Source organism: Sorex araneus, chromosome 3 (assembly GCF_027595985.1).
Source record: "Sorex araneus isolate mSorAra2 chromosome 3, mSorAra2.pri, whole genome shotgun sequence".
Lineage (NCBI taxonomy): Eukaryota > Metazoa > Chordata > Mammalia > Eulipotyphla > Soricidae > Sorex > Sorex araneus.
This window is the reverse complement of record NC_073304.1, coordinates 142,067,054-142,094,371: the sequence shown is the minus strand read 5'-3', so window position 1 is coordinate 142,094,371 and position 27,318 is coordinate 142,067,054. Positions and strand designations below refer to the sequence as shown.

The following is a 27,318-nucleotide window of genomic DNA, read 5'->3' as shown; positions in this document are numbered from 1 at the left end:
AGGAGCAAGCATAGTACTTGATATATATCAAGTGCTTACAAGTCTTAAAAGAATTAATTCCTCCCTTAATCTGGCTGGGTTTTTTTTTTAAAAAAAAAACTCATTTAAAAATAGTACTTTGTTCCTCTTTTATTCCCCTTAGGAATATCATTAGGTATCTCATTAGCGCTGAAAAACCTGGAACCACAGTTCCTCGAGTTGCCCGTCATCATACTCACTTTGCTGATGTACACTCCTTTTCTCTGGAGGACAGAAACCAAGTTTTCTGTGGATATCTGTGAGACTGCTTCTGAAAGACCCAGGGACTCGCCCACTTCTCCCTCTTTCCTCCAGTATTAGACAAGCAGTCTCTTGGATTCCAAACTTCATCTTTTCAAGCATATGCTGAATTATTCTTCGAATCATCATATTAAGTGAAAACATTCGTATTTTGTAATTGTGGCCAATTTGTTGAGTATTAATGCTCCTTAGTTGCATGAGGTACAATTGAATTAGCTCCCTGGGGTGCTGTTGCTATGAAATGTGGCTTTGGGAGCTGATTGCCAAATGCTCTTCCTCTTGGTTAAGCTTCACTGAAAATCCCAACTCCTAGATTTTGTGTCATATTGATATATAAGAAGTATTTTAGAGTGTATTTTTTTTATAATTTTTTTTTGATGGGGAAATTGCCTGGAACTTTTCAACAATGAGAAACATTGATTGTCCCATATATTTGTTGTTAGTCAACAAGAACATACTTTGTCCATACGCTTTTAATTAGGACATTTCTGTTTGTTTGGGATATCAGTTTATCTCTCTCCTGTCAAGACAGTTCCTCCTTACCATGTGTTAGGAAAAGTGGAGACTGTCTGTGATTTTAGCAGCAAATCTTGCTGACTGTGAAGGTAGCAAGGATGTAAATTATATGGTGAGGCCACATAAAAATTAAAAAATTATAAAAATTTGAAAATATGAATGCCTCTTGCTTCTAAATAGTAAGGTGAGTGTTAAAATCATGTTTCTTCTTTGTTTAACTTTTTAATATGACAGCTCAAGGAAACAGCTATCTTAATAAAAAAAGAAAATGCATTCTAATGAGAAACTGGAAATTGTTGATTTTGTGTACCTGTGTTTCTGAATTATCTGATTTTCAGGCATTCATTGTGCTGCTCACGGGTATGGAGTGGTATTAGTAGTGCTAATTATCATTTCAAACCCTGCTCTAATAAGGCCAGGCACAGCCCTGCATCCTAGTGTCCTAACTGGCGCTCTGTGGTGCTAACATTTTGGAGAATGTGAAATTTGATGAATGTTTACAGCTAAAGGTCACCTTTTCTCACACCTACATCAGTCAGGCAGTCATTGGAGGTTAGCTCTCCTGTGTTCTTCTGTTGTGTTAATGAGGACTCAAGGACCTGTGAGCAGTTACAATGTAAAAAGCTTGTACTAAAAGAGGAATTAAAAAAAAAAACTTCAGATAAACCAGAAATCCGTTTTCTGTATATGAAGTATATAGGAAAGAGGAAAATTAAATACTGAGTACTTTTAAATACAGCCAGAAAGCTATAGGGGGAAAAAATGAACAGCTGTTATTTTTTCTCCTTTAGTTGACAAACTAGCCTTCCAGGTGTCACTTTAGCACTTCAAGTTATCATCCAAGCCTCCTAAATTATTCTAACACTTAGAATAAACTAACCCAAGTCTAGTTGGCCTGTGTCCCCTGCCATCACTCAGGGAGAACAGGTCGTCACAATTTGGAGGCTTCTGTGTAAAATGAGAACAAACTTCTTACAGTCTGAGAGCACAGGGCTTTTACTGTGCATCATTCCTAGGGTCCGTGACCAAACCCGCTCTTCTCCTCTCTGTTCCCTCTTAAGAACGACTGGGAAAACTCTCACCACAGCTGTCTTTTGGGGGTCACCCTCGCCAGAGCAACAGGACAGTGTACTTTGAAAGCCTTCAGAGTGGGAATGAGGGCTGGACAAACAGTGCAGTGAGGAGAGCACCTGCTTCGCCCCTGGCCAGCCCCCGCACCACATCTGGCCCCCTGAGTCTGAGCAGGAGTGATCCCTGAGCACAGCTGGGTGTGGACTCGAGACAAAAACAGAACAAAAAGTGGGAAACGATTGAGATTCATTTCTATTAATTTACTTTAAAGACATTTCCAACATAATGGAAAATTTCTTCATAAATGGAGGCTATCTGCATGCCTTATGAGGATCTGATGGGATAAGGTGAGATCCCACCAAATGACATATGAGAATGTTACATGACCTTCATTCACTTCATTTCAGAAACGGGATGAAAGCATTCATGCACAAAGGCGTGGTGATGGTAAATGTTATATTTTTTGATGGGAAGACAATATTCTTTCATTATATTACATATAGAGAGATAACAAAGAAATAAACTAGATGAAACAAAAATAAACCCAAACAATTCAAGGAAAGGATAGAGAGCTGACTCAGTGGGCTGGGCCCTGGCGTTGCACGGGCTGATCCTCAGCACCCCAGTTGGTCCCCTGAGCACTCCAGGGCTGGCCTCTGAGCACAGTCAGAAGAGCCCTGGACACTGCTGCATGTCACCCAAGAGTTCAAAAAATTTTTTTTTTTTCTTGAAAAACATCAAAGAGTAAAGAGACAGCTTAGTGGGTAAGAACACATGCGTGAGTCCTCAGTTCAGTCTCCAGCACCACCTGAGCACTGCCAGGAGGCAGGCGCCTCTCTAGCACCACAGTGTGACTCCAGACAGGTAATCCAAGGAAACTTTAGCTATTGCAAGATGGAAAGGAGACAGAAGATAATGTCATGTGCCCTAGTATATGGAAAGCATGCAGTCAAACATGGGCCAATCTGCAGCACTGTGTGGCCCCCTAAGCACTGCCAGGAGTGAGCACCAAGCTGGAATAACTCCTGAGCACTTGAGCGGCAAATGAAATAGCTCAAAAGACTGAGCACATACTTTCTTTTTGTTGTTGTTGGTTTTTTTTTTTAATTGAATCACCGTGAGATACTGTTTTACTGATACATAAAACAAGAAGCTTTCATGTTTGAGTTACAATCATACAATGATCAAACACCCATCCCTCCACCAGTGCACATTCCCCACCACCATTGTCCCCAGTATACCCCCCCTTTTCAACCTTCCCCCTGCCTCCATGGCAGACAGTTTCCCCCATATTCTCTCTCTACTTTTGGGCATAATGTTTTTCAATACAGATACCAAGAGGCCATCACTTTTGGTCCTTTATCTACTTTCAGCATACATCTCCCATCCCGACCGATCCCTCCAACCATCATTGTCTTAGTGACCCCTTATTTATTCCAGCTCATGAGGCAGGCTTTCAACTATGGAGCAATCTTCCTGACCCTTGTGTCTACTACTGTCCTTGAGTGAGCACATACTTTCTTGTCATCACCACACAGCAAGGACATGTCCCCAGCACCAAAGGATGTAGTCCAAAAATTTAGAAAAAAAAATTCTTCGGAAAAAAAAATCCTCTTAAATATTTTGTCTCATTTCAGGTAAGGTATATAATAAATATTTTTAGCACTATTAAATTACCATTTAAATTCAGGAGCAAAAGTAATAACAGCAGAGGGAAGAGAGGGAAAAAATTAAAATACATAAAATTTAAAATTTCAAACACTTTTAAAAAAAATATCTAGGCTGAAAGATGTTACCAGGATTCATGCTTGCTTGCCTTGCATGAGTCCAACCCTTCTGGTTCCTGTCTCTGCATATAGTCCCTGAGCTCTGCCTGATGACTTCAGAACACAGACAGGAGCAGTCTCCAAACACCACGGGTGTGAGGGTGTGACGTAAACTCCCTTTCCTCAAGTTAAAGTGGTTCTTTAAGTTTTAAAAAGCTTCCTTCCAGAGATTGCCGAGGGAAAGAAAGACTTAAATGCTTCCACACTGGCAGTGAATGCTAATGATAAACGGAGTTCTATCCTCATTATTCTGTCCATCAGTATATATTTTGAGACCACTCCCCGCCCCAATCCCCTCCAATACCCACCACAGCCCAGTAAGCCAAGTTATAAGAGGCCTCTCCTTGGATTGTGTTGCAGGTGAGAGAACTGGCTCTCACCCAAAAAAACAAAAAAAGTGGGTGCCCATGTGACTTGTAAATTATGTCCCAGGTCACATGACTCCTGGCCAAGGGTTGACATAGGTGACTTGGGGAGGAAATGAAAAGATAGTCTGGAGATAAGAGCGCTTCCACTTTTTGCCCAGCCCACATTGGTCACTGGGGTAGTCCCAGGACTAGGTTAGGACCAGTCAGATCCACTATGAGTACCTATGAAGCATGAACACTAGCATGCCACCTGCCTCCCCAGGCCCTGAGTCCCAAGGCAGTCAGGGAGAAGCTCAGAGGATTGATGCTGTGCACCAGGAAAGCTGGGCTCCACCCTCAGCACAGGGTCCCCTGAACTCTGTAGGGAGGAATACTGAGCCAGGAGCAGCCCCAGAGTATTAGTTGATATGGCCCCAAAACAGACAAATAGGTGCTACTTATTTCCTCAAAGTGCCTACCTATATCACTTTTATTTAATGGCAAAGTATAGAAAACATATCATGGAGAAAATGGATAAGGTTTTACTTGACCAAAGAAGTTTCTTGGACAGCTATTCACCTAGTATACTGCTTCAGATTAGTGAAAGCACAGATAATATATCCCCTCTACTAAAATACCTAAATATCTTCTGCTTAGAAGAAAGAAAAAAGTAAGTCATTTCTGTTTCTCATAAATTCTTAGTATTTTTTTCATAGAGTGGGTGTTTTGGACCACACCTGATGGTACTCAGAACTTACTCCTGGCTCCGTGCTTAGGAATTACTCCTGGGTTGCTCAGGGGACCATATGGGATGCTGGTGATGAAGCCACACATGCAAGACAAGCACCTTCTCTCTGGCTCAAATCTTGACATTTTATATAGTTCCAACCAATATCCTTAACTCAAAATGTAATTTTAAAAAGGAGGTACCAGTTGCTCTTTTCATAGTTAATATCAATTTAGCGTGCTTTCAAAGATATTTTCAATTGAAAGTGGAGAAAACTTGCCAGATAGTATGCTCCAGCCATCTAGCATGGCTCTCATGCCCAAGGGTGATGTCAGAACGGCCGTCCCACCCCATCCTGCCTCCTGTTTGCTATGTGGGATGTTAAGCTTTTCATGCCTTCTTGTGTTTAACTTTTTCTGCTCCCTTTCAAACTCCAACCAACCATGGAGGTGATGATAATATATTTTTCTCTGTAGAGTGGTTGAAAAAGACTAAATGAAGTGATGTATTAAACCTTTAAAGAATTAGAACTGTTTAAACTACTAACAACAGTAACTGAACTCTCCATAAATGTTATTAAGCTTTTATTGTAGGGATTATACTGGTGATAACATTACATAAAAATGTAAATTAAGGAATTCTAACTCCTTTAAATCTGAAATATTTATAGTCGTGAAACACACAAGATTGCAGTGTTTTACATTGCCGAAGGTCAGGAAGACAAGTGTTCAATCCTCTCCAATGAAAGAGGCAGCCAAGCATACGAAGACTTTGTTGCAGGACTTGGATGGGAGGTAATTCTCTTCTCATGATGCATGTTAATTGACAAACACAATTAATTAATATATTGAACTAGACTTTTACGTAATTTTTACTTATATGTAATTTTTTAACATGTTTTTATGTTTACATTAGCACAGATAGAGCTAGAATTGAAGAATGCATCAAAATTGATCTTTTTGTTGTTTTTAGGTATAATGACCTTTTGTTTTCCCTTAGCATTTTATCTACTGATTTTTATTGATTCGACAGTTTTCACTTATCCTGAAAAGACAAATATGGGTAGAGAACTTATGATGTTGGTTACAAAATAGGTATTGGAGAAGAAATCAGTGGCATGGTGGGAGAAAAAATTAAGTGTATAAGAAGTCAGAATTTAGAAAGAAAATAGCATATAGTAGTATTCATAAAATTTAAAAAAAGATTTATTTTCTGGTTTCAATTAGAACCGATATTTTATTGAAAGAGAATACTGATCTAGGGGCTAAGAAGTGAACATTTGAGAGAGCAAAGGGATGGAACAGATGGAAGATATTTTCCATGGAGGCACCTACCCTGTATCAGCTGTAGCACCACATACAGTTCCCTGAATCCCACCAGGAGTTTGCATTCCTGAGTGCAGAACCAGGAATAAGCCCTGCATACTGCTAGGTATGGCCCAAATCTGTCCCACTTGCACCCCTGTCAATATGAATTAGAATTGAACGTCCATGCCTTAACTTGAAAACAACTTGAGACCTATAAACTTGGACAGTATTGTAAATTGAAACAATCTTTTTGAAAGGTAGTTTGTCTTTCTCTTAAACCAGCATCTTATTGAATCTCCCCTTTAAATGTGCTTTCTGGTTTTAACACATCACCACTGTTTGAGAAAGCAGAACAGCCCATAAATTTATAAGTAGAGAAACTGTATGAATGTGTACACATGGACACATTTGCAGGCATGTGTAGACATATATTCATAAACATGTATGTGTATGCATAAGTACGCATACTCATACATACCCTTACACATGTATAGGAGGAAAAGGTTGGGGAAATCTGTGCCAAGTTTTAGATAGTGTTTGCTCAAATTGGTTGGATTATGAATCACTTTCAATTTCAATGTTTTTTTTTAACAGAAATAAACATATGATTTCAGATTGTCTTCTGTTTAGTGAATTAGGATAACTCATATTTCATTCTTGCTTTTCTTCACTGTGACTGCTTCAGGTGGATCTCTCAACCCACTGTGGTTTTATGGGTGGGCTTCAGCGCAATGGCAGCACAGGGCAAACTGCCCCTTACTACGCTACCTCCACCGTGGAAGTGATTTTCCATGTTTCCACTCGTATGCCATCAGACTCAGATGATTCCCTCACCAAAAAGGTAAGATCTTCTTAAACGCCATTCTGAATACCCTGGGTTTTCTTCCTTTTGCTTTATGCAAACACCGTGGTTTATAAAGTTGTTCATAATACAGTTGTTACGGGCTTTGATGTTCCAGTATCAGTCCCACAATCTGAGTGACCTTCCCTCTGCCACTGTCCCCGTTTTCCCAACCTCCTCCTAAGCCTGCTCCCTTAGCAAGCACACAATAATTAGTTTTATATTGCTTGTTACAACCAAGTGGCTAAAGAAATTATCAACCAAAAATTTAAGTAAAAGAAAATGTTTGAAAATTGTTCTATCTCACTATGAGGTGGTTAAGTCTTTGTCTGAGGATTTCCTAAGCTGTTTTTCACTAGTTGAGTTTTCTGTGTTGCTACTTTTGTTTGTTGAGTATAGTTGAATTGTATGTTACTTTGCCATGTAATTTTGCCTATTCTTACTAGAATTTTCACTGTATCACTGTCATCCAGTTGCTCATCGATTTGCTCAAGCGAGTACCAGTAACATCTCCATTGTGAGACTTGTTGTTACTGTTTTTTTGCATATTGAATACGGCATGGATAGCTTGCCAGTCTCTGCCATGCGGGCGAGATACTCTTGTAGCTTGCTGGGCTCTCTGAGAGGGACGAAGTAATCCAACCCAGGTCGGCCGCATGCAAGACAAACACCCTACCAGTAATATCTCCATTTGTCCTAGCCCTGAGATTTTATTTTTTTTTAACTTTTTATTAAATCACCATGTGGAAAGTTACAAAGTTCTCAGGTTTATGTCTCAGTTACACAATATTCAAACACCCATCCCTTCACCAGTGCCCATATTCCACCACCAAAAACCCCAGTATACCCCCGCCCCCGCCCCTTACCCCCTACTGTATAACTAATGAATTTCACTTCATTTTCTCTTTACCTTGATTACATTCCATATTTCAACACAAAACTCACTATAGTTGTTGGAGTTTCCACCCAAGAGAGACAGACCTACTACCAAGGAAGCATTTGATAATTACTTTTCCATTGCTGAGAATGGAGAGATATGTAGCCCCACTGCTACAAGTACAAAACTCTTCTTTTTTTTTTTTCCTATTTTCTTTTCCCTTTTTTTTCCCCCCCTCATCCCCCTTCCCGTGCCTCATAGTATGGTGTACGCCACGCCGTGTCGGCCAGCGTGGGGCTTTTGCTTAGTTCACAGTCCAGAGAGGTGGCTGCTACATTAATAACCTTCAATATTTCAACAAAAACTTACTGTTATTATTTGAAGTTCCCCCCCGCCAAGTCAGACCTGTTCAAAAGGAACCGTTTCACATTGCTGAAAATTTAGATGTTAAGTCGGTTTTGGATTTCTGTATAAAGTCCAGGGAAAATTCTGCCAGAAATTGCATAGCCCAGCTCACAGTCCCAGTGCATTGCTGTAAGAAGTCTCTGGAATCAAAGTCTTTAGGTGCAGAGGGTCCGCTTCACGTTCAGCAGCTCCGGATTTATCTGGGCCGAGGGCGTGCCGGTTACACCCCCTTCCCATGAGTCCCTGGGAGCCCCAAGTGTAAAAATCGAATACCTCTGGGTTCTTGGAATATGGCGCCTGCCATGTGGGTGCTGCCAAGCCGCCGTTTTCCGTGCAGGAAGACAGGGTGGGGAGGAAAAAATCCACCCCCGGGCAGCACAGAGTTATAGCCCAGTTTGCAGTCCCAGTGCATTGCTATTAGATGCTGCTCTGGATGCCCGAATGTAGCCCTGAGATTTTAGAAGCCTCTCTTTACTCGTTCTTTCCAATGGTGCCGTATTAGAGGCTCTTTCAGGGTCAGGGGAATGAGACCCAACATTGTTACTGGTTTTGGCATATGAATACACCATGGGGAGTTTATGAGGCTCTCCCATGTGGGCAGAAAACTCTCGGTAGCTTGCCAGGCTCTCCCAGAGGGAGAACTAGGCTAAAAGATGTCATGCGGCCACTTTAGGGCTGGACACTTCCGGGAGCTTGCATTTATAGTCTCTGGATATTGGCCATTTGTGGGATTACAGGGCACCAGGGGCAGTCCCTGGGTGTGACCTCCTAGCTACTGGAGAATGGAGAATCTGGACAGAAGCGGCCTAGTCCCGATCCAAGCAGGCTTGGAGGTCTCAGCCCCGGGTCCCACACACCTAGGTTCCTCTGCTGGTACCTTCATGCGTGAGTCTTGTCCGAACGTGTGGAGAGGGGCCTTGAGCATGGCTATGGCTAGGCTCTGGAGTTCTTCAGCCTCTGGGAGCTCTGCTTGGGGCGGGGAGGGAAACTGAAACCCACCCCTTCCGAGGGGCCCCGGGGAAGACAGCCAGGTGCATGGGCAAGAGGCTCTCTGCTGGAATTTCAGTACCATGGAATTTGGAGCTGCTGCACATCTGCCTGTGTGGTCACGTCATGCAGTCCAGAAACTTCAGAATCTGTAGCACTGTAGTGAGTCTGCAGAGATTCTTAATGAAGCTGTGGAGTTAGGCTGTTGGCACGGTTGCAAGCTGCCCTGTTTGTAAAGGAAGACTTTCCTAAGACTGCATGAAAACCATGAAATTACATGTACCAAGACCACTTTTTTTCCTAGATGCAGTTGCAGTATCATTCTCAAATTAAAGTTCTAGTTAGTATAAAGTTTTTAGCTTAACACAAACTCAAACACACACACACACACACACACACACACCATCATATGAATCTTAAGTTCTGAGATTAGGATTTAGAAAGAAGGGTCTTAAATGTTATTTCTTGATTCTCTTCCTTACCAAAATAAGATTGTTGGTCTCCCATTCTGGCAAACATCTCTGTATTGTGTCACTGTAGTGATAGACTCCGAGTATAGGTTATCCCAGACATGTGGGTGATGTCTGTCATATTGTTCTCATGTTCCTCTTCAGTGTAGTTACTCTGCCAATCTTCTACAGATTCCCAAGTGACCTTCTTACCTGAACCTGTCTCCTAGTAGACAAAGTCCTGTACTTTCACACATGCAGATGACCCCTCAGGAGACCCCCTGTTAGCAGTGCATAGTGCTGTTGAACAAGAGGGGTTTTTACTTTAGAAGGAGTCCTTGATATCTGACCACTTCTGGGTTTCCAGCTAAGAGCAGTTCTGACATATGACCAGATAGAAACGCCCACTTCCCCTCCATTGTCTTCCCACAGGTTTGAAAGGAACAGGAGGCCGTTCCTGGGTGGGTTGGAGAGCAGCTCTCGCGGGTGCTGGCTGTGGAGGGCCCGGCAGCAGGAAAGCCGGCGTGCGGCTCTCATGGGCAGCTTCAGAGATAGGTACAACAGAACTCAAATATGTGTCCAGCTGTTCACCACCTTGTGTCTCACTTTCCCCATCTGCTAAGTAAAATTTTTTTTTAAGTGAACAGATTTTATTTAGAGGCTTTTTGAGGGAAGGAGGAAGGGATAAGAGAGAGAAAAAATAAGAGTAACGCTCTCAAGAGAGAACACAGGCTTCTCCAAGGGTGGAGAGAGCCTTGAATGGGCTATTGGGCTGGCTATTATAGGTTCCCCAGGCTCTAGCTTATATTCAGGCCACATGATGTTGCAAAGGTCATTACACTTGACCTCTAGCTGATCCTCTGATTAGACTGGGACTGGGTGGGGAAAGAAGGTTCTACCTGGATGTTGATTAGCATTAGTTTCTCACAAGCAGGCTATCCTCCCGTCCCTCCCATAGTGAACGGTGACGCGAAACAGACAAGGGAGGGTGCCTCTTTGCAGAGACCACTCAGATGCTTGCCTGGCCGATGGAGACCTTAGCCTTAGTGGTTCAGCATTGTGACTTGCGACCAGCATCTATACCAGTGCCACCCTTGACCGTAAGTTCTCAGTGGAATCGCAGGCAGCCCACTCGAGCTCCATGACTTAGAGGGACTTTAAGAGTGCCAGGTCGTGGAGCCACAAAATCACGCCCAATAGAAGGACCTATCAGGGTGCTCATGCACGCACACATTCACACAAAGATTGTCACATTCCTCCACCATCCCCCCCAGAGATTTCCAAGGGAGCATAACTCCACAGCATATTTCCCACAGATTACCTTCTTCCTTGTGGATTTCTTCACTGCAGTCCCTTCGTGGTTGCCAAATGATGTTGGTGGGCCCCACGGGTGACTTATGTGAAGTGGGGAGGAGAAAGACGGTCACTTTCTCTCCAACCACCTCTACCACCGGGGAACCAGAGTTACTGGGTTCTTGTCTCGCTCGCGGAAAATTTCAGGAGTAGAGCCTGCTAAGTAATATTTTTTAAAAATAATACAGCCTGTGTCTCCGGTTGTGGTGAAGTGTGTAGATAATGCCTGCATCATGGCTTAGTGTGCGTTGTTTCTCGCCATCAGCCCTGTCAGTTCCCATTAATCTGGGTGATTCCTTTTTCTCCTGTTCATTAACCAAATGGCTGATAATCGCCAGTGGGCCTCCCAGTAGCCGTCTCCTGTCTTCTCTGCACTCAGACTTTGTCACGAAGGTGGCCACAGATATCCGGATCATATTCTTGGTCTTCTCATAAGACCTCTGCAGTAGGGTCACAGCACAATCACAGAGAACTCTCACAGTGACCCTGCACCCCACATATGCAGAGAATGTCCAGCTTTTACTCCCTGGCCTGCACATGAGCATGGCTCCCGAGGGACTGTGAGTTGGCTCCTTCGGCCATGGAGGAACTACCTTGAGTGTGGATTTCTGCTCTGGCTTCTGTGTTGTTAGTAAAAGGATCGCTGCCCTTGATAGATAGATTTCAGGTCAGGGGGGTTTATGCAGCCTTCTTATTCACAGTACCATGTAAATTGCAGCAACTCTAAAAACATGGGTATTTTGTGCTTTTCTTTAAACTGGAAGAAATTTTGTTAAAAGGTTAATTTAGGGGCTGGAGTGATAGCACAGCGGGTAGGGCGTTTGCCTTGCACGCGGCCGACCCGGGTTCGAATCCCAGCATCCCATATGGTCCCCTGAGCACCGCCAGGGGTGATTCCTGAGTGCATGAGCCAGGAGTGACCCCTGTGCATCGCCGGGTGTGACCCAAAAAGCAAAAAAAAAAAAAAAGGTTAATTTATAAAACATTTTTACAAGTACTTCATAAATAAAGTAGAATTTTTTCCTAAGACATATAGTCTTTTCTTGACAAAATGGCAGTTTCTAATGTTGCAAGACATCGTCTGCTTTGAAGATTTCCTACTGTAATAATGGAAATTCAGCTGATACCTTTTGCCAACTCCAAGATTTAGCATCATTAGTGACAAACTCTCTTTATCAGGATATCTCACAGCTGGACTGAAAATCAGTCACAGTAACAGCAGCCCACAGTTCCTTGTCTTATTCTAACTAAATTGTCCCTAACAGCTTAAAAATGAGCTACGAAACTCTAAAGTGATTCATGCTCTCTGCTGCCCTTGTCATGGGGCACTTTTTCAATTCTGCAATCTGGTTGCAACCCCATACTGAACTCTTGATCCTTCACTGCAGAAATTTGTTAGCTCTAGCTAGATTAGATTTTTCACAGCTAATCTAACTGCTGTAGGGGTTTGCAGAGTGGGGACAGAGCTGTGCTATTGGATTTGTCCAATTCATTTGACTCCAGGACTATAATTGCACTTATGTCTTACAAGGCTTTTATAGCCTCGGGCTGGCCAGCCTCATAAAAAACAAATTGGCAGTGATACAGTATGAGTGAAAAGGGATGAAAGGCCCACATTATCAGTCTCCAGGCAGCACTGTTCTGGCAGGAAGTTTCTTGGTTAATTTACAAATAAAACTTAGATTTTAGGATGGGCACACTGTCAGCCGAACAATGGGGATGTCAGGCTGACTGTTACTTAGTAAAAGTAGCAGCCGGCCCACTGAGGAGCAGGAATTCTTCAATCAAACAGACGACTCCTTCTGGAGCCAGCTGGCGATGTAATGCAATTAGTTGGGAAAGGAGGTCAGCCTATTAGGTGTGTACCATGACCAGTGTCACCAGTCCTAGCCGCCTGGCAGCAGCAGGCAGAACTGCTCAGGCAGAAGAGAGACTTTCAAACCCTGTCAGGGTGAGAGGTGGCAAGACTCTGGGGTTGATTCCTGAGCATTTAAGAACCTCACATTGTTCCAAGTGTGTTAAGGATCACATATCCTGGAACCTGTCGTGCAGTGGAAGCCCTCCTTGGTGTGGTTGAGAGTCCAGCCCAAGAGGAGATTTGCCACCGTCCTCCCAGATTACACATGAGTGAGAACAACTTGACTTGTGCACCAGGGAAAAACTCGCTGGTGAATTTCTAATTGGCAGATCTCTAGCCTAAACTCTCCAGAACTCACAAAATGATGTCCCTCTAGTGAAGTCCCCTTTAACCTGAAAAATACGCCTTTCGCAATCTGACGTGCTTGACAAGTTGGCCAGGTTAATTGTATTGATTTTGCCTTTTATTTTTTGTATTTGTGTTATTGTCATAGGCAGAAGAGAATGTAATTTTGCTTATTGGGGAATTGCTCCTGTGGCCTTAGTTCTGGGTTTTGTGGTTTAGCTAATTAAATGGTGAGGTCTGAGGTACATGACATTGAAGGCAATTTTGGGATAGTGAATCTTGTCTGTTACCTTGCAAAACTCTTTCTTAAATACTAGAATTGCCATACTTGGTGGAGGGCGTGTGATACTCTCCTCCCCTATGGAGTTCTGAGAATGCAGTTGCAAACAGAATTAGGAGAGATTTAGTTGGTTATGCAATTGAGTAATCTAATTTAGGAAAGGGACAGTAATTGTAAAATTCCAGTAATTATTGTATTACCTCAGAGCTAATGCCTTGAGACTTCTGGATCAAAATGAGCTAGCACATATATTTGGGTTCTGACATTTTATGGTAGTCCCACATTGAAAGGGAATTTAGGAGATAGTTCTTCCCACATTTTTTCCAGTAATAGACCAAGATGTGCACAGACATACCCTGAAGGCTGGCTTTTTTAGGGGACAGGAGTACTCTCGGCAGTTCTCAGGGCGTAGTCCTGGCTCTGCATTCAGGGATCACTGCTGGCAGGCTTGGAAGACCATCTGGGGTGCCAGAGAAATTAAACCTGTGTCGGCTGTGTACAAAGCAAGTGTCCTCCTACTGAATTATGGCTCCTTCCAGGAAGAGTGTTGTAGCAGGTTGCTAAATTACTTTCTGTTCTAAATTCCTCCGAAGTTTCTCATTGATACCTTTCATGTTAGTACCACAGCATGCCTTTAATGTGTTGTTGTTGATGCAGTCTGTTTTATTTCAACATCCAACATGACTTAATTTTAGAAATACATATATATATTTAGAAATACACACACACATATATATGTGTATACCTATGTATGTATGTATATGTGCTGAAGCCCTTTATTTTTTAAGGAAAAAAAGACAGGCATTAATTCCATTTGAGTTGGAAATAGAGAAATTTAGAGAGATGTTTGATATTACATTGAGAACCTGGTGTTTTATTTGTAGCTTTTTTTTTTTCTTTTTGGGTCACACCCAGCAATGCACAGGGATCACTCCTGGCTCTGCAGTCAGGAATTACCTCTGGCGGTGCTCAGGGCACCTTATGGGATGCTGGGAATCGAACCTGGGTTGGCCACGTGCAAGACAAATGCCCTACCCGCTGTGCTATCGCTCCAGCCCCTATTTGTAGCTTTTGTTTGCTACTATTTTAACCTTTATCAGTGAGGTGGGGAACAGGAAAAAAAATAAAACCAGATTATTAACTTATATGTATTTCAGTTCTATTTGTACCCCAACTAATTTTTTTGGGGGGGAAGATTTATCTATTAAGTAAACTAGTAAGTAAAAGATTCCTTTCTTTGACTTTGATGGCAATTTGCTATAGCATGTGACAGAATGAAACCCCCAATTCTCATAAGCATCAAGTAACCTTCATATAAGCCTTTATGGCTTTAGGGTTTCAATCGTGGCCAACATTTTAAGTTTTCTAACATCATTTTTCTTCATCACACTTTGAAGCGAGCTTGGAGGTCTCACGTGCAGCTCTCTCCAGCTGACCCATTGGAGCTGAGAGTTGGGTCAAGGGTGTCATTGTCTCTGGCAGAATTTTCTCTGGAGGAACTGGTAAAGATGCAAGGGGTTTGACTTGTCTTTGAACTTTCCAGTTGCTTTACTTATAAAATGATAAAATAATCAAAATACAGGATTTGGCTATGAGAATACACATAGCTTTGTATATAGACTTAGCTCGCCAGAGACAGTTGAAATGGCAAAAGTTAAAAGCTCCAGTCCAGGGTTCCAGGCCCTGTGCTGTACATGGCCTGCGGCTGCGTGCCCGCCCGCCCCAAGCCTTCGCTCTTCCCTGTGAGATAATAGACGGAAAATAGTCTTGCCAGTCCATGTTGCTGAATGGCCTTAACTTTTTTCAGAGCCTAATGGGTTCGGGGGGTGGCTTGAATGCCTGCCATAGAGTAAGCAGGTAGGGCGGGGACATTGGGTGAGGAAGTGGACACTGGTGAAAGGATTGCTGTTGGAACTCAACCAGGAATAACTTTATAACTTTGTAATTTACAGTAATTCAACTTATAAGGTTTTCTTTACCAGAGAATTAGTGGGAAATTAAACAAAGCACGTATGTGAGCTATTTAGTGTGAATTCTTGTGTTCTAATTAAATTGAAATAACATTAATTTCTTAAACAGAGATAATTTTCTACATATTAATCCCTGTACATGCATATTTTTATCACAAGTCAGACGTCTATTTGATAGTACCTTTGGTAATAATTGTAGTATACTACCTGTTTTCATACTATTATTTTTATTTATTTACTAATTTTTATTTAGACACCATAATTTACAAAGTTCTTCATAGTTGAGATTCAGCCATACAACGTTTCAACACCAGTCCCACCACCACAGTCAGCGTTCCTCCACCATTGTTTCTCGGATATTTATATTAACTCCTCTCTCCATCACTGAAAAGTATTGTGAAGCTCTTCTTCATATGTTTATATAAAATCAGAGGCTTATGTCGTTAATTACTTAGAAACATGTTCAGGAATATATATATGTATATGCATATATATAAAATGTTAATGCAGGAATAAAATTTGATTTAAAAATACATTTTTTTTGGTCTTGTTTTGTTTTTGCTTTTGAATCACATCGGTGATACACAGGGGTTACTCCTGGCTCTGCATGCAGGAATTACTCCTGACTGTGCTCAGGGCACCATATGGGATGCTGGGAATTGAACCCGAGTTGGCTGCATGCAAGGCAAATGACCTACCCGTTATGCTATGCTCCAACCCTCTAAAAATATTTTTTAAATGCTTATCCCCATCTTGCTGTAGCCCTCCTGCAGTGCTGTGTGCATTGTCTTGTAGCAATGTTTCCTAGCCAATTTTTATGTTTGTGCCTTTTTTAGATCCTTGTAAAACATTGCTGTGGTAATCTTTTTTAATAGAGAAATATTTTTGCCTCTGTGTATTATAACTCAGTTTGTAAGCCACGACCCCTTGTAAACTGCTGTTATCACCCGATTAACAAAGAGCCAATCTGCTGTTGCAGCTCCGACACCTGGGGAATGATGAGGTGCACATTGTCTGGTCGGAGCACTCCCGGGACTACCGCCGGGGCATCATCCCAACGGCCTTCGGAGACGTTTCAATCATCATTTACCCGATGAAGAATCACATGTTCTTTATCACGATAACAAAGAAACCTGAGGTATGTTTATCATGCTACTACTCTGTCTCATAGCACTTTTGCCATGAATTACTGTTACCAAAAAACAATGATAAACATATGTTAAAGGGGGCTTTTTTCCCCCAACTGACAGATGCCTTGCATTTATGTCTTATAGGTGCTACATAAGAGTGAGATATAAATTGTAATTTTCAGTAAAAATTTAGATACAAGCAAGGAATGCCATATTGTTACTTAGCCTTTCTCAAAATTATATTCAAGATATTTATGATTTTTAAATATTTTTAAACTTTCAACTTAAAAGAATTGTCATGTTTCATTTGGGTCACATGAATACTAAGAGTTGAATGAACCCCATGTTGCATCTCATATTTTGCGGCTGACGATGAATATGTAGCCTCCAACCTCGCTTGCCTGACAGGCACTGCTTGTTAGTGGCGGTTAGTCGTGAAGGACGGTCGGCATATTCCTGCAGAGGCTAACCCCTAGAGCACAGCCCATACAATGATCTTTAACAATTGAAGCACCTTGTCACAGAATCAATTCAGCCATGTCAGTTGGTATTGATCATGGGAATGGTTGGAACAATCCAATGGATATGTGCTGTGTCCTAAATTGGCTGTGGCTTCGCTCCCTGCCATGCCTTTAGTGGTGGGTTAGGAGTACTTTCTGGAGTGTCTTGTTAATAGCAAGCTCCTTTTTTAAGCATTTTAATTAAACACTTGATATATTAAGTCACTTCTCATAGAAATGACTTTCCATGTTCTTTCCATCTGATATTAGGTAATAGTCTTCCTTTTCTTTCCCAATTATTTTTCTGAGGAACCTGGAGATACCGTCCTGACTACTTTCTGTTTTGAACACTTAAATAATAAGTAACTGGGTTGACTGGAATTTATAACCATATCTAAAATTCATAATATTCCCTGCTTTTTAAGTTTTTAAAATAGATACCAGATTTATTAGATTTTATAAACTAACCTAAAGCATCAAAGTTATAAAGTTAAATGACCTAAGAAATGAAAAGTACTTCAAACATACCTGGTCATAGTAGAATCTGTTTTAGTCTTAGCTATTATTAATAGTGGTAAGTTGTGGTAGGGAGTCCTGGTGATGATATGGTGGTGGTTGAATTCATCCTCCTCATCATAATGGCATTGCTATATTTTTCTGTTATAGTTACTGCTTTGAACATAAATTAAAGAATCTCAGGTTTGACATTTCTTAAACTGGTAAGAAGCCTGATAGAGAGTTCTTTTTGTTCTTTTGCTATCAGGGAGCAAAGATACCCAAAGTTCTTTATTTTAAATACTTGTTTAGCTCTATGGCTGGAGAGTTAGTACAGCAGAAAAGGCACTTGCCCTGCACATAGTCAGCTCAGCTTTGGTCCCAGCATCCCATATGGTGCCCCAAGCACTTCCAGAAGTAATTTCTGAGTGCAGAGCCAAGAGTAACCCCTGGGCATTGCTGGGTGTGGCCCCAAAATAAAAATAAATTAAGTAAATAAATACTTGTTTAAGTCTCTGTGAAATTTTCACTGTGTGGAAGAAAATGGCTCTTAATACTAAAAATGTGTTGTCTATGCAAAACATAACTTTAACAATTAAAATGAAAATGTTCAATATTAGAAAACCAATAAATTTAGTATCGTATAACTTTCAAAGCTGGAAAATGTGTTTTTAAATATTTAATATGGATTAACTTGCTCTATTACTTCATTTCAGCATGACCCTCTAGACTGTCATTTAATATCCTAAAAATGTTGCCCTTACTTTATTGTAATAAAGAATAATAGAGCATTTCAGTTCCCTTTATAGTGTCAAAGTGGTTCTTGAAAAGAGATCTTACAGTGCATAAAAAAAGTATTTGGATACCTTTAAACATTTTTTTAAATATGTATGAGTTTTATAAATTTTAGTCAAAAATTCTGACATGAAGAATTGAGTAAATCACTTTCTTACAATTTCTATTTAAAAAGCCTAAAGGAAAGAAGAGAATGAATAATGGCAACTGGAAATTTAGTGTTATCCCTACATTTAAAGTACAAACCATTACAATGTAATAAAATTAATCCAGACATTTCCAGGGCAAGTGTGGCTGACCTTTTGTTCACCAACCACTGACCCCAGGGTGAATGCGAGAGGCTTTGGAGGGAAAGTCTGTTTGTTTGGCTTCAGTCCCTGGTATTTAAATTGCATTCCCTAATCAAATGAAAAGGCTGTCCTCTATCAGGTTACAGAATCCATGGCAACATTTGGCCTTTTATATCCATAATGTTAGCCTTTTTGTTTGCGTCTAAGTAGAGACACCTGGAGCAATGTTAACATTAACCGATTGAGCATTAATAGCTTCATTATATAAGAATTTCTGATCAGATAGCTGTTACTTTTGTTATATTGCTTCAGCTTGTATTGTTGTCATTTTTTATCTCCCTGCTTGGCAACCAGGCAATGATTTGCAAATTTTTTTTGTCTTGATTAATTAAGCAATATAATTATCAGTAACCGTGATGCAGTCTTTGCTCAACAAAGCTTCTGAGAGAAAACAATGGTAAGTCTGTTAGCATGAATGCATTCCACGCGTCCCAGATGCATGAGGATATTACGGACAATGAGGGGAAAGGCCGCCTGCGAGCGAGGACAAAGGGTGCCACGCAGACTCGACACACTGCACATACCGCCAGGGACGTGCTGCGGGCTCCCAGGACACAGACGCCTCGTTAGATCGCAGCTAGTCGGCAGAGACTCATTCTTAGCCATTTGGTGCAATAATTTACCCATTCCCCAGTCTTTTAACTAGTGTTCCTTATGATGGAAGTAAAAGCTTTGAACTTAAAAGGTTTTATAACCTTATACTCTTATGGATCGCTATCAAGATCATTATTTTTGCTTAGACATTATAATGACACAGTTGCTCGAAGTGGAGGAATATTCCTTTTTTGGAGAAAGGGTTATATACAAGTTTCAAAGGCTGAAGTCTAAGGTATTCTTTTAGCACCACATATTTCATGTGACTATACTGTGGCACGGTGGTCTGAGTACATGTATTTTACTAGTCTTTGGGCAGCCACACTTTTCTAAGAATAATTTTAATCCTTTTTTAGGAGGAAAAAATACCCTCCTCACTACACAAAAGTCCTGCTCATTGGGTAGAGTCATGCATATTCAAATTGTACTTTCATTCACCCAGCCTCATTAATAGCGTATGTAATAATGTGGGGCTATTTGTAACACAAGCGCACAGGCAGCATTGCTTCCAAGTCCTTTGAAATTTAACATATTTCGCTTTTTCATTCCATACACCTCCCTTAAATATACAAATTATGTGCCTGGCAGAATCCGCCTCCTCTTAATAATACACAGCATTTGTGAAATGCTATGTTGAAGAAGTGTGGGTGTGCTTGTGAGTGCATAAAACCTCGTATCTGAGAGGGTCTGTTCACTTTTTTGAGCTTTTTATTGAACTTTGGAGAAATATAAATAAATAATGATTTTGCATAACAGTATCATTTCCTTGTTAGGTTATATTTAAAATAAGTCCATTCCCATAAAAACTGACCCAGTGGTCCTTGGTCATGGGGAATAAACATGCTTTTGTAAGACTTCTTTTTTTTTTCCTATTTTTATTATTAAGTCATCCATCAGGGAAGGTTTGCATTTAGAGCAGAACATAAGTGATTTAAAGAGTTTATTCAAACGCCCTATCTGTTCTGAAGAAAAGTGATTTATAAAACCCCCATATTGTAATAGCTGCCCATGTAGCTTTCTTTAAGTGATAGAAAATAATATTGACTTTTATGTATTAGTTCGTGTAAGTTTTTGTGGTTTTGACATACTTTTATCCGGACTGATGACTGCCATACTGTAGTTTCAGCCTTAACTAGCAGCAGTTAAGAGACAATGAGCCTTGAGTGGAATGTCCTCATCACTTCTCCCAGAGTCAGTTTTGTGAATGAACAACATGTAGATATCCTCAGAAGTCTACTTAAACTCAGCTCTGGTACATCGGGGCATGCAGAGAGGGCTGTGAGTCAGTCATTTGTTAGAGGAAGGCGGGAAAGAGTGTGTAACAATGGACCCCCAATTTCTCATGCCTGTGCTACCACCAGTGAATAGGTGGCTTAGGAAGGTCCTTCATCACTTTGAACTTTCGCTTCCATTCCCCTTACATTGAAGTTTGGCATCTAAATGTTGCGTCAAGACACTAGGCTCTTGCCCCATCCTCCTGTTCCTCTTGACCGTTTTCTTTAAATTGACCCACTTTACTGGGGTGGTATCTGCCTCCTTGCAGACTCAGCACTTATCCATGGGGTGAGGGGACCTCCCCTGGAGGAGGAGCCCAGAATTGCTGGCTAAGGTATTAGAAATTTGAGAGTATTGTCACCAGTGAGACCAAGAGAGCAAGCATCAGCACCCGTGTGAAAGGCAGCCTCTCCTTCTGATTGATGTGGCCTCAGGTACAGGGTCTGTTTGACTGTAGCATGGTTGCACAAACTTATTTCTTTTTATTTCAGATGTTCTCTTTTCTTCAATATTTACCTCAGTCCCAAAGAAGCAGTCTTTTGAGATTAATGATTAACTTTTGAAAACTGAGAAATTCTCAGGGAAAGTCGATTGTTAACTTTGACTATATAAAGAATAATTTCCTTTGCAAGGGTATTGTTAAATACTGAATAACCAGAATTTTATAAATGAATAACTATCCTGTGTTCTGCTTAATAAGTTAATTTTATTATTATTTTTAGTAAATTGGAAACTAAAAAGCTACCATCTGCAAATATTATGTCAAAATCAAATTTCCTCTGTAATTTATTGCCACTTCTAATGGAAGAAATTCCCCGAGTAACGCGTACAGTCTCACACAGACACAGACACACACACAGATATTCTCCTTTGTCTTACCTTCTTTCTTTTGGCTAGCCTTTGTAAATTTGCTTGTATTAGAAAGTGGCATGATTCACTCCCTCTGCCCCTGGACTACTTCAGCAGGAAGGATTCTCTTCTTTTTTATTTACAAGGCTGTTCATGATTGGGCTTCAGTCATACAGTGTTCCAACACCCATTCCTCTACCAGTGTACATTTCCCACCACCAATGTCCCTAGTTTCCCTCCCATCACCACACCGCCCCCTCCCCCCAGCCTACCCTATGGCAGACACTGTCCTCTCTCTCTCTCTCTCTCTCTCTCTCTCTCTCTCTCTCTCTCCCCCACCTCTCCCTCTCCCTCTCTCCCTTTCTCCCCTTTTAGGCATTGCAGTATTTGCAACCCAGATACTGAGAGTTTAAGCAAGATAGGTTTTCTTAACGAAATTTTTAGAAACAGAAAACACAAACTTCTCCAGAGTGGAAAAACAAAGAGAGATGTGTTAAAGGGAGAACACGGACTTGAAAGGATTTTTCTATCCTTTTACACTATTGTAATTCTGTTTGCACAAGCCAAACATGTGAACTCTGAGTATCAGGAACACTTGAAATTATTCTGTAAAAGAGAGTAGAAGCTTACTCTCCCCAATAGTGGAGAATATCCTTAAAAGTGTATTTTCTCTGATTTATTAGAAATGTATTTATTTGTTGGATCTCATGAGTAATTTTACTCCTCCTCAGTTATGACTAAACTGCTTTTAGTATGAGATGGGAAGAAGTGTGCTTGTTTTTTAAAGTATGTATTTTAAATAAACCATTCAAAGTACAGTACTAAGATGAAAGAAAAGATTGTTGTTTCTTATTATTTATTGTTGCACAAGTAGGCAACACTGAATGATTTCCAAGTAAAAGTCACTCCTTGATTTTCCTCTTCAGAATAAAGAAGTCCAGTTCCTAAATCCAGGTTTTGCATGAGGGGGAAATCATCATCCAGTGACCACTAATAGAACTCACAATGTTGTCTTCTACTGACATTCACATTTTCTCTAGTCAGTTTCCCCTGAACTGTAGGTGTTGCTTTCAAAATGGTCTTGCCTAAGCTTTTCAGTTCTTAAATGTTTCCACTGGGGAGCCCTTTTCCCAAAGCCACAGGGCAGAAGAGATTCTGCAGGGGAAACTTGAGCATGGCCTTGAGACCATCCCTGTCGCCCTCTCACCCTTGCTTTTGAGGTATCTCCCTGAAGCAACAGACAGATGGTCACCGCAAATCTCATTCTGAAAATGTGAGGACAACAAGTTTTGTTACTGTCCAGCAATCAGAACCTTGGCGGGCTTTACTCAGTCATTCAGACAAACTGCTTATTGAGGCTGCTTTATGCCAGCCACTATCTAAATTTTAGTAAGGAATAAAGTCAAGAAGTCATTGGTTGCATTTTGTATTTGGTTGCATTTGGTACTCTCAAATCATAGAAGTTATAAAGATATTAACACAGAATTATCAGCAAGAAGATGCTTTAAATTTTCAGTCCATGCAGGATGCTTGGAGGTCATAACTCCCATACTTGGGAAGAGAAATGACCCAGAAAGCTGAAAACCAACGTCCTACTCAACTCTTATGGAGAAATAGTCATGGGTAAAGCGGATTCCCACCTCCTTCAAAATCAGAGACAGAAAGGTAGATACAGAAGGTTATAACCTAGAGCAGAACCATAGGGACAGTGGAGAGCAGTGCCACAGTAGAAATTGCCACTTCAGGTGACTGCTAGAGGCAAGTGTGTAATGGTGGCGATTTGTACAGCCGAGAGCCTGATCATATAGAGACCCCCATGTGTTTTAGAATTTTCACAATAAGAGCACTACCACCTTCTCACAGAGAAAAACTAGAGAAAAATCCCCTTGGAGGTAGGAGACAGTAACCATTTTGAGATATACCTAAAACCAATTTCCCTTCCCAACTTTCTCCCTTCCTTTCTCACTTTGTCCCTCCTTCCCTCCTCCCTCCCTTCCTTCCTTCTTCCCTCTGTTTTGCCCTCCCTCTTCTCTCTCTCTCTCCTCTCTCCTCCCATCCTCCCTTCCTTTGGTTCCATACCTGGCAGTGGTGCTGGTGCCCGGGGCATGTTCTTGATTCTGTGCTCAGGAATCATTCCTGGTAGTGTCCAAGGGACCATATGCAATGCCAGGATTTGAACTGATGCCAAGCCATGTTCAAGGCAAGTGCCTTATCCCTGTATTATTTCTTTAGTCCTCATTATTTTCTTTTAATAATACCTGTCCTCAAGAGAAAAATGAAAGTAATATAAAATCTTTTCTTTTTCATCTGAGAAGTTACTTCAGAAAGAATAAAAGCAACATATTTAATAATTATACTTTATGAATAATGATGGTGTTATAAGGATGGAAGGGGAGAATTATTGTAAGGCAACAGTTACTTGTAACCTCATGGTGTCAGATAACTTTTTTAGAATTTGTTTTAAAATAAATTTGTGATTTATTGTTGTTACATATTTTATTTGTATATACAAATTAAATATGAATTAGTATAAAATTTTTCCAGCAAAAGAATTGTGTAAACATTTTTCCAGCAAAAAGGCCACAAAAAGATAAAGTTTTAAAAGCCCTGTTATCAGACACCAACCTGGGTTTGATCCCTGGCACCACATTTTGTCCTTTGATCATCACCAGACATGATCCCTGAACACTGAGAAGAGTCAACCCTGAGCACTGCCAGGTGTGAACCAGAACTAAAACAAAAAGAAACCAAAATCCTGTTCTGAGACACTTACACAATTGACTAATGATATAGTGTTATTTGGATGAATATTTGAGTATCTTTTAAACAAAGTTCTTCAAGAAGGAGATGAGTGGGCTGAGCCCAAATGGAGCAAGATTCTCAGGCCTCAAGCGTGATGAAGAAAGAGGCCAGCAGAAGATGTGAACATTGTGAGTCTGGAAAAATGCTTCTGCTGTGCCCCCGATCAGGCAGGAGGACAAGAGGAGAGATAAAAGAGCTGCGGGACACATCTTTCAACCCAAATGGGTCCTTCCAACATCCTCTACTGGGCGTACCATGAGTGATACCAGGGATTTGGACCCAGATCAGCTGCATACAAAGTTAGTGCCTTACCCACTCTGCTGTTTCTCTGACTCAAAACTGTCCTTTTTTGAGTTGGGTTTGGTTTGGTTTTGGGGTTTCATCTGGTGTACTCAGTTCTTACTCCAACTCTGTGTTCAAGAATCACATTTGGGACTCACAAATGAATCTCAGAAGAGCAGCACACCGCAGAGATGCCTCTGGACCCCAAATATTTAAAAATGTCAGAATTCCAGGAGCATGTGGCCACTTTTGCAGCCACGTGATACCTCATACTATTCATAACAAGCAGTACAAAATAAATTATTTAGCATTTGCCTAAGGGTCAGGCAGGGATGCTGCTGGTGAGACTCAAAGTGGTGGTGGTAGGAAGGTGCAATGGTGGTGGGATTGGTGTTGAAATACTGACTATTAAAAAAAAAGAAATACTGACTATAAACAATTATTGTGAACAACTTTATGAAAAATTTAAAAACTAAAATAAAAAGTAATGCAGAGTTCATGCCTGCTTCAATCAGCTTAATCAGTGGCTGAATAAATAGCAGCACTCATACATTTTAAAAAAAAAGAATCATTCTTGGTGATGCTTGGGGGAGCCTTTGTAGTGCCAGGGATTGAACCAGGTCGGGCTGCATGCAGGGTTGTACTAATATATCCAGTGCCCCATATGTATCTTCTAACTGCAGCTAACATAGAAATTCAGGTTTGCCAATAATCATGAGAAATCATACTAAACATCCAGGCTAGGGAAGGGCATTATGAATTATTGAGAAAACTAGTTTGCAGATCTACAGACCAACCATGATAAAATGCTGAGTTAAGGTTCTGAATAGAACTAATGCATGGTATCATCTTCCTTTAAATGTGCCATTGAGTACAGGAATAGGAGGCAGTGCCCAGGAGAATAGCTTTCCCACCCCATAGCGGCACTGTTTTCCTGAGTAAGGTCGTTTAACCTGTCCAGCTGCGGTCTCCTTTCCTGACTCGTGTCCAGTGAGCTGAGGATCTTAGACCAGATGGCATTTTCCACATCACTCTGAAGGGAGATTATTGAGTTTTCTTCTGGTAGTATAGAGGTACACCAGCTCCACTATCATAAGAGCATACAGTATGAATGAAAGAAGTATGTGGCTCTGGAGAAATAAAGAAAGAGGCTCTGTCCTTTCCCTCTACACCCAAACTGGGCATTCTGATTTAGAAGAGAGATCCTACCATGTGATTGGAAGTGCTGTGAACAAATATCCCCACTTCACAAGGTAATATGACTGGCGTAATATTTTCATCAGTCATTCTATGTGCAGACAACTGCAACTGTGCTCCTGTACTCAGTTCGACAGGACTGCTGTGTATCTGCCCTTGTCCTGCTTAAACAGTTGATGACCTATCATATTAGATGTTAGGTTAGGCAAGTCCCCACTTTGTTCTTTCTCAGGAATATCTTACCTCTGAAGTATGAGAGTCAGGGCTTTATTTTTGATGTTCTTGTTGTTTTGGTGCCGTGGAGGCCACAGCTGGCAGTGCCCGAGGCTGACTCATGGCTTGGAGAGTGCCCTGTGCTGTCCGAGGGGTGGGTCCTGGGTTACTCTGTACACAGAAAGCTCCTTCACTTCTGTATTCTCTACCCAGTCCATGGGGTCTTTATTTTATTTTGTGTAAAAGCAAAAGACTATATATATTTGGAAACAAAAGTATCTTAGATTTTCTTAGTCTCCACTTATATCTTAGGATAATCTCTTCAAGATACAGATATACATTGAATACAGATATACATGAAATCCATAGATCAGTCTGGGAAAGGAACTGAAAACAATGCTGAATCTTCTAGACTTTGAGCAGTCATCTTCCGTTTAGCTAGAATACTTGTTAGACGCATGCCTCTCAGTAATGTTTATAAGCTTTCTACATGTCTTCCTGTTAGACCTATTTCCATAGACTTCATGTTTTTCGCTCTTGTAAATAGCAATTTCTTGATTTCATTTTCTAACAATTTTTTGCTGATGTATAGAGATATAGTCATGTGAGTTTAATTGAAATCATTTTTCATAAATTTTCAGATAATGTATGAATATAATCATGACACCTGGAGGACAGTTTTTCATTTCCTTTTTAATTTCTAATTTTCTTTTTCTTGCATTACTGAATTGGCAAGGATGTCCAGTGCAAATGTTAATAGTTGTGACCTAGGGGACATACTTTCCTTTCTGGGTGCACATATAAAGCTTTCAGTATATAGTCTTAACTTTAGTTATTGGCTAATTTAGTGCTTGACTAGTATATGATAGATATTTGTTAGTAGATTAAATAAGCTTCTCTGCGCCCTAGATTAATATTTTTCACAAATCTATTTCAGATTTTATAAAAATTTCAAGCAACTGTTGATATGTCTTTGATTTTTCTTGTTTCATTTATTAATATAATTAAGTATACGATTGATTTTTGTGTATTTATTTGGGAGGGGTTGAGGCCCGCCAGTAGTGCTCAGGGTTACTCCTAGTGGGCTCGGGGGAACATATGGAGTGTCAGGCATTGAACCCAGGTTGGCCACACACAATGCAAACTCCCTGTCCTCTGTACTGTCACTCCATCCCCACATGTTGGTTTAGTGAAACCCAAAGTGAACTACTTGGGTAAACCCATTACAGACACTATTTTTAAATTATTTTGTACATTATTGAATTCATTTGCTAGCATTTCTCTGGAGTTTTGTGCAGATATTAATGAGTAATAGTGGCCCCTAATTCTATTAAGATTTTGATCTCATAATAGTGAGTGAATTGTTTTCTCTTTTCCTATGTCCAGAAGTTCCTCTAA

The 27,318-nt window shown here is 40.8% G+C and overlaps 1 protein-coding gene across 3 annotated transcripts in view; it reads left to right on the top strand.

Annotated features, from left to right (window-relative positions):
• RALGAPA2 (Ral GTPase activating protein catalytic subunit alpha 2) overlaps positions 1–27,318 on the top strand; it is a 352,948-nt gene that overhangs the window by 230,745 nt on the left and 94,885 nt on the right. For 2 of the 3 annotated variants that reach the window (XM_055131128.1, XM_055131127.1), the window contains 3 exons: positions 5,437–5,560; positions 6,759–6,914; positions 16,418–16,576. In XM_055131128.1, the coding sequence (XP_054987103.1) occupies positions 5,437–5,560; positions 6,759–6,914; positions 16,418–16,576 (439 nt within the window). Of the gene's footprint in view, positions 1–142; positions 3,796–5,436; positions 5,561–6,758; positions 6,915–16,417; positions 16,577–27,318 lie in introns of those variants that run through there. The other variant, XM_055131129.1, reaches the window with a different exon arrangement.